The sequence below is a fragment of the Arachis duranensis genome, chromosome 7 (assembly GCF_000817695.3).
Source record: "Arachis duranensis cultivar V14167 chromosome 7, aradu.V14167.gnm2.J7QH, whole genome shotgun sequence".
Taxonomy (NCBI): Eukaryota; Viridiplantae; Streptophyta; class Magnoliopsida; order Fabales; family Fabaceae; genus Arachis; species Arachis duranensis.
The window spans coordinates 77,592,679-77,600,341 of NC_029778.3; the positions used below are offsets into that span (position 1 = coordinate 77,592,679).

Here is a 7,663-nt window from a genome sequence, read left to right on the forward strand (position 1 = left end):
CCATCCTCTTAATCTTTTATATTTTATGGCGTTTAATATCGATTAGGACTAAGTTTTTAGACCATCTTTTATTTATTTATTTATTTAAAGTAATTAATGTTAAGTACTTTTGTTAATTACTTTTGTGACGTTTAAATTTCCACTGGAAATTATTGAAAAATTGGACAAGTCCACTCTTGCACTATATACTACTATATCATTTATGAATTCCTTCAGTATCAGTTGCCGCACGCAAAATTAGTTTACTTTTTCTTCACATGTGCATGAAACCATGAATGATTTTCTAGCTACTTCACTGCTTTGTATATAGTTTTCTTTATATATATAATATATGTGTGTGTTGCACTTGCAAGAGGAACAACTAACTAAGCAAAGATAGAGATGAAGAAGGAGAAGGAAATGGAGGGTGCTTTGGTTGAAGAGGAAATGAATAAGAAACAAGAAGAAAAGCAAGAAATGAATAATAGTCAGAGGTGCAAGGGTGGACTCATTACCATGCCTTTCATTATAGGTATGTATTAATAATTTATAAGCCATATGTATATAGGATTAGGAAAAATGCATTGCATTAAATTGCATGGTTTAATTTTGTTATGGGAATGGTTGTAGGAAATGAAGCACTGGCAAAGATGGCAAGTGTGGGGCTATCCCCAAACATGATATTGTATTTGATTGGAGACTACAGACTCAAAGTGGTTAAAGCAACAAAGATTATGTTCTTTTGGTTTGCTGCTACCAATTTTGCTCCTCTCTTTGGTGCTTTCCTTGCTGATTCTTATTTGGGTCGCTTTCTTGCCATTGCTTTTGGTTCAATTATCACTTTTCTGGTACCATCTATACTGCACTTCTTTATTTTCTAAATATAATCTCCTTTACCTTACATTAAAATGATAAATAAAAGATATAGTCAACCTTTCACCCTATGTGATCTGATTCTGATTCTATGTTAATTTCGATGAATATGAATTATAAAAAAGTTACACACTTACACAAGCTAAGTTAAATTTAATATATAATAATTCAACTATTCTAAATATACATTAAAATCAGTTACCAAAGACAGCTATTATTATAAAATGGGAGCCACTTAGATAAAGAGGGTTAAAATGTCTATTTTTAAAGATATTTTTTAGTAATTAAAATTTAATATATATAATCGATTAAATCATATTATTTTTGTCAAAATTAGACTAGACAAATTGATTTAACCGAAAAAATGATAAATTAAATCTTGAATTGGTCTAAATTAATATTATTTTTTATAAAAAATGAATATAATGTCCTTATTATAAAGAATAATTAAAATACTCTATATATATATTAAAAATTCTAAATCTTATTCAAGATTTAATTCACCATTTTTTCGATCAAATCAATTTGTCTAGCCTAATTTTAACAAAAATAATACGATTTAATCGATTATATGCGTTAAATTTTAATTATTAAAAAACATCTTTATAAAAAGACGTTTTCAGCGTCTTTATCTGAGTGGCTGCCTTATAAAATACATGTTAAAATATTGAAAATAAATTAAACCCCACATATATACAAATATATTGATAGCCCATTTTAGTAACTACTTTAGCTATTCGAATAATATATTTTTTTATAATAATTTGGTGACAGGGGATGGCACTATTATGGTTAACAGCCATGATAGCAGAGGCAAGACCCTCACCTTTGAGCCAAGAATCAGCAACAGCACCCCAACTTGCACTCCTAATCACTTGCTTTGCACTCATATCCATTGGAGGAGGTGGAATCTTCTGCTCCTTAGCATTTGGTGCAGACCAACTGAACAACAACAACAACAAAAAGGAGGAGAGGGTGTTGGAGAGTTTCATAAGTTGGTACATTGCTTCACAAGCAGTTTCTGTTGTTTTCTCCTTAACTGCAATTGTTTACATTCAAGACCGGTTTGGATGGAAACTGGGTTTTGGTGTTCCTGCGGCACTTATGTTGTTGTCAACCGTCTTCTTCTTCCTTCTTTCTCACCGTTATGTGAAGCATAAACCTCACAAAAGCTTGCTCACTAGCTTTGCTCAGGTCATTGTTGTTGCATTCAAGAATAGAAAGCTTCAACTACCACCTACTACTCACCATCCAATACTCTATCACCATAACAAGGACTCAACCCTTATTGCTCCATCTCACAAACTAAGGTTTAGTGCAATCATTTCCATCCTTAATGATAATCAACAAATCAAAAAGCGTTAAAGGGTTTTTTTTGGGTGAATTTTTAAGAAAGATTTTTTTAGAATTCTCTAAAGATTTTATAGAAAAATAAAAAAAATTTTATATTTAGATATTTTATTTCAAAAGATTTTTTTATCTATCAATTATGTTCGGATATAATAATATAAAAATATTTTTTTGTTTATTTATTACATAAAAAATATTTTTTTAATAAAAAATATCTTTTAAAAAAAATGTAAATTACAGCATCTCAAAAAATATATTTTTTTTATTTTTTTAATATTTTTACTTTTACTACTAGAAATTTGTCAAACACACTAAAAAATGAAAAAAAGCTTTTTTCATTAAAAATTTTTTTTATCAAAATAATGACGCTCAAACAAGTACTAAAAAAATTATTTATGTTTTTATATAATTAAATATACTTTGCTAAATTAATTTTAATAATTAATGCTACTAGTTATTCATTGTCATTAATCTCTAAAATCTTTTCTGCATAAAATTTTTAGAATAGCGACCAATTTCAACATGTACCAAATCACTGGGTAAAACAAAATTCTATTTGATCACTAAATTAGAGATCAAAATAAAAAGTTAAATTTTGAAAACTTTTAGAAACGTCTTAACCTTAAATCCGTCACTAATTTTACCATTAGCAACCATATTTACTAAATAGATATAATACTATAAAGAAAGGAAACGTATAAGTAGACAATGAAAATATTAAATAATGTGAATAATAGATATATTAGATGTTTATTTTACTAGCTGTACGGATGGTTATTCTAATATTAAGATTTAGGTAGGTAATTTTGAGGTGTAATGTGTTTTTATTTAATTGGTAATTGTTTATGTTGTTCAAGAAAGTCATTGGATACCTAGCATAACCCAGAAAGAAATTATAAAAAACAAAGAATCACCAATTTCAATTAATAATTTACACTATGAATGCAAGAACCATACCTAATTAAGAATAATAGCCAACCCTTGAAGTGAAACTTTGTATTTCAGGTTTCTGAATAAAGCTTGCATCATCACTAATAACAATAATAATAGTTCATGGAGTGTTTGCACAATAGAGCAAGTGGAAGAATTGAAGGCCATAATAAAGGTAATTCCCCTATGGAGTAGCGGTTTCATGTTATCAATAAGCAGTAGCCAAAGCTCATTCTTTTTGCTACAAGCTAAAACCATGAACAGACACATAACTTCAAGCTTCCAAATCCCAGCAGGTTCTTTTTCTGTCTTCATTATGATCTCAGTTTTCATAACTGCTGCTGTTTATGACCGTCTCATCATTCCCTTGGCATCAAAACTTAGAGGAAAACCAGTTAGGATAAGTGCCAAGAACAGAATGGGAATTGGCTTGTTCTTCTGCTTCTTGGACTTGGTAGTTTCTGCAGTTGTTGAGAACATTAGAAGGAGGAAAGCAATTAGAGAAGGTTACATTGATAATCCTGAAGCAGTTTTGAACATGTCTGCAATGTGGCTTATCCCACACAATGTCTTGAATGGAATTGCAGAAGCATTCAATGCAATAGGCCAATCTGAATTCTATTACACTGAGTTTCCAAGAAGCATGTCAAGCATTGCTGCAGCCTTGTTCAGCTTGGGAAGTGCCATAGGAAACTTGTTAGCTTCTCTAATATTCAGCATTGTGGATGACATCACTTCCAGAAAGGGAAAACAGAGTTGGGTTTCTGATAATATTAATAAGGGTCATTATGACAAGTATTATTGGGTTCTTGCCATTATGGGTGCTGTTAATTTGGTTTACTATTTGGTTTGTAATTGGGCTTATGGACCTACCATTGAAGATGTTGCTGGAAACAGGGTTCATCAAGAGGAGGAAAAATGATTAATTATTATAAAACTGTTAATTAATTGTGTGCTTTGGAGTTGGATGCTATATATTATTTAACTTAGTTTGTTATATCCTGATAAGATATTATTATCTACGTTACCAACATCATATCTGCCAACTTCTGCCAACTCTTATTTATAATTGTGTTTCATGAAAGTGTGTTCGTGGATGTGTCTAATAAAAATGTCTTTTTTATAACTGTATTTAATAGAAGTGTCTTTATAGATATATTTTATGGATGTGTCTCTTTATATATGTATTTAAAATATATTAATTATTAGACACATCTACGAACACACTTCCATAAAATATAAATATAAATAAGAGTTGGCAGAAGTTGGCGGATAATATGTTGGTACCCTATACTTTTCCTTATTATTATTAGTATTAGTAGTAGTAGTGCATGGAACATTGATGTTTGCTAACTTATATATCATAATTATTCATTATTAGCTACTTTGATGATTTGCTATGCTTTTGATTATATTACAATTGAGCAAAAAGAAAAGAAAATGAAATAATAATTATAGTAGGTAAGTAGTAGGAGATGTTAATATTGAAAGAATTATTTATTTTGGTGATCTGATATATAAAAAATACAAAAATAGATAGGTTATGAAATTTATTAATGAAATAGAAGATCAAAATATGTTTGAAGTAGATAGTGGGATAATTTACTATACTAAAATGAGTGATGTTTGGAATAGATGAAAGAATCAACTTGTACATAAATTAAAATATGAAATCAATGGAGAAAAATATATTATACTTGATAATTGTGTTCATTTTTTTTATATATAAGACTGTCTATTATAATATTGATTTTATTTTATTAATGTATTTGTATTTTTGTATAAGAGTTGTGCATGCATGTTTATTAGTACTAATAAGTTTTAATTTTTGAGATTTTTTGTAACTTTAATTTGGATAATAATAAAATTTTTTAATATATATATGGTTAAAATTGTTAAAATTTGTTTTATATAAGTTTAACTATAGATTATGAAATGAATTATGAATTATGAGATTTTTAAAAATTTAGATAAGTACTTTGTGTTAATTTTAATTGTGATATTTGTTATTAGGGATAATTTTGTAAATTTAATTGTGATAATGTTAATTTCAATTAAAGATATTTATTATTAGAGATATTTTAATAAATTTAAAAAAATTAGAATCGATAATAATCTTAATTAAACATATTTGTTAATTAGAAGTATTTTAATAAATTTAAAAAAATTAGAATAAATAATAATTTAAATTAAACATATTTATTATTAGAAGTAGGGGTGGCAAAGCCGGTCAACCCGTCTTGCCAAGTAAAGCAGACTTAAAATGCTAGTCCACCCCAGTTTTATGGCGAGTTGACGGCCGACAGATTAGTCCGCTTAAAAAAAATTAATAAAGTTAATTAAAATATAAATTACTCTTTTTCTTCTAGTAAAATTAACAACAATGAAAAATTAATATTCTCATTCAGATTTTGATAATAATATTTTTTTTTATAAATTTTTGCATACTGCCCAATGATGCAGTGCATCATTGCATTGCTGACATTCAAAATTTTTGGGCTTACTCACAAAACACGCATATGATTAGGCTTACTCACAAAATATTTGGGCTTGAGAGTCTAGCTCAATAACATTTAACAATCTTGGGCTTTATACATACATATAATAAAGGAAAAAGGCCTATTAGGTCAAGGGAAAAACGGCGTCGCTTCTCTACGTAAAAACCGCACAAGAAACCCTAATCCACCTTTACTGCCACCTTCCTTAGCGGCAGATACAGAGAGTGTGAGAGAGAGAGAGATTCTCCGCCATGGGTAGAGTCATCCGCGCACAGCGTAAGGGTGCTGGGTCCGTCTTCAAGTCCCACACCCATCACCGCAAGGGCGCCGCCAGGTTCCGCAGCCTCGACTTCGGCGAGCGCAACGGTTACCTCAAGGGTGTGGTGACCGACATCATCCACGACCCCGGCCGCGGTGCTCCACTCGCCAAGGTGACTTTCCGCCACCCATTCAGGTACAAGAAGCAGACGGAGCTGTTCGTCGCTGCTGAAGGTATCTACACCGGCCAGTTCATCTACTGCGGGAAGAAGGCCACACTCGTCGTCGGAAATGTTTTGCCACTCAGATCCATCCCCGAAGGAGCTGTCATTTGCAACGTCGAGCACCACGTCGGTGACCGCGGTGTCTTCGCCAGGGCATCTGGTGATTACGCCATTGTTATCAGCCACAACCCCGATAATGACACTTCTAGGTATTCCATATAAATTGTGATTTTACGTTATTTTTCTGGTTCTGAGCATTAACTATGATATCATTTTATAGTTTGTTTTTAGCTAGATCTCAAAATCAGTTATCGTTGTGTTTACTTTTGAAATGCTTGTATAAATGTTAAAATTCTAGGTTAAACCCTGGTGATGCTAACCTATCTATTTGGTTTGTTACCTACACATTGTTGCTTTTTAGCATGGTTATTTGAAAAAGGTAGAAATTGATTTTGGTGTATTGAGTTGTAGCATTAATCGACTTGTTAATTGGAGGCTGAGTTAAAGCACGGTCAATTAGAATTGTTACATGTGTTTTTCATTTTTGTTGCAGGATCAAGCTACCATCTGGTTCAAAGAAGATTGTGCCAAGTGGATGCAGGGCCATGATTGGACAAGTTGCGGGTGGTGGAAGAACTGAGAAGCCACTCCTCAAGGCTGGTAATGCTTACCACAAATTCAGGGTCAAGAGGAACTGCTGGCCCAAGGTTCGTGGTGTTGCTATGAATCCAGTTGAGCATCCCCACGGTGGAGGTAACCATCAACACATTGGTCATGCCAGTACTGTTAGGCGTGATGCTCCACCCGGCCAAAAGGTCGGTCTCATTGCTGCAAGGAGGACCGGTCGTCTTAGGGGCCAAGCTGCCGCCACTGCTGCTAAGGCTGATAAGACCACTTGAAGTTTTTAGGACTTTCTTTGATTGCAAGTTTCCAAATTTTGTTTCTTTCATAGTTTAGGTTGAACTGTTTGGGTGCTATTTTGATAACCATTTCCCCCATAAATATGAAGCTTTTAATTGACAGTATTTTTTTTTCTGAGATATTAAATTGTTGGCTGCTTTGTTTACTTGATATGTTATGGATTGGTTGTTTTTAATATCAAAGTTAATACAAGTTCAAAGCGTGTATATTATGGCAATGGACTTTCTAAAAGTTTTGGGATATTCGGAGTTTTACCCTCTTATTAAATGCATTATTGTGTTTAGGAACATATTAGTTGGGATTAAAATGAAAAGGCTACCCAATATTATAGGAATTCTAGTCGGTCTGGTGAAGAGATTTGTTCTCATTTGACTCTTATACTGCGGATCGAATCAAAGATTATATCAAAAAAATTTTTTATCACACAGAATTCATGTTAAGATAAAGTTCAGGAAACTTTATATTTATAAACATGCATGTTATAAACATAAACTAAGGTATAGTGCAATATCATTGTTTCTATCCCAACAATAATCAACAAATTAAAAAGGGTTAAACAAATTCAATTATTTATGAGTTTTTTTTTATTAATAAGACTTTTCTCAATTGATTTTACTGCTTACCACTATT

At 31.4% G+C, this 7,663-nt stretch overlaps 2 protein-coding genes across 2 annotated transcripts; both read left to right on the forward strand.

The window, feature by feature from the left end:
• Positions 1-442: 442 nt before the first annotated feature.
• Positions 443-4,089, forward strand: LOC107459520 (protein NRT1/ PTR FAMILY 1.2-like). The gene is made up of 4 exons (XM_052252351.1): positions 443-511; positions 610-827; positions 1,627-2,162; positions 3,208-4,089. The coding sequence occupies exons 1-4, from the start codon at positions 457-459 to the stop codon at positions 4,052-4,054; spliced, it is 1,656 nt and encodes a 551-aa protein (XP_052108311.1). The 5' UTR covers positions 443-456; the 3' UTR covers positions 4,055-4,089.
• A 1,703-nt stretch (positions 4,090-5,792) lies between these two features.
• LOC107459829 (60S ribosomal protein L8-3) lies at positions 5,793-7,137 on the forward strand. The gene is made up of 2 exons (XM_016078107.3): positions 5,793-6,321; positions 6,666-7,137. The coding sequence occupies exons 1-2, from the start codon at positions 5,882-5,884 to the stop codon at positions 7,009-7,011; spliced, it is 786 nt and encodes a 261-aa protein (XP_015933593.1). The 5' UTR covers positions 5,793-5,881; the 3' UTR covers positions 7,012-7,137.
• The last annotated feature ends 526 nt before the right edge of the window (positions 7,138-7,663 follow it).

Coding starts and splice junctions, on each gene's coding strand:
- LOC107459829 (XM_016078107.3), top strand. CDS start 5,882: ATGGGTAGAGTCATCCGCGCACAGCGTAAGGGTGCTGGGTCCGTCTTC. Junction 6,322..6,665: donor CCCGATAATGACACTTCTAG/GTATTCCATATA, acceptor TTTTTGTTGCAG/GATCAAGCTACCATCTGGTT.
- LOC107459520 (XM_052252351.1), top strand. CDS start 457: ATGAATAATAGTCAGAGGTGCAAGGGTGGACTCATTACCATGCCTTTC. Junction 828..1,626: donor GTTCAATTATCACTTTTCTG/GTACCATCTATA, acceptor ATTTGGTGACAG/GGGATGGCACTATTATGGTT. Junction 2,163..3,207: donor GCTCCATCTCACAAACTAAG/GTTTAGTGCAAT, acceptor TTTGTATTTCAG/GTTTCTGAATAAAGCTTGCA.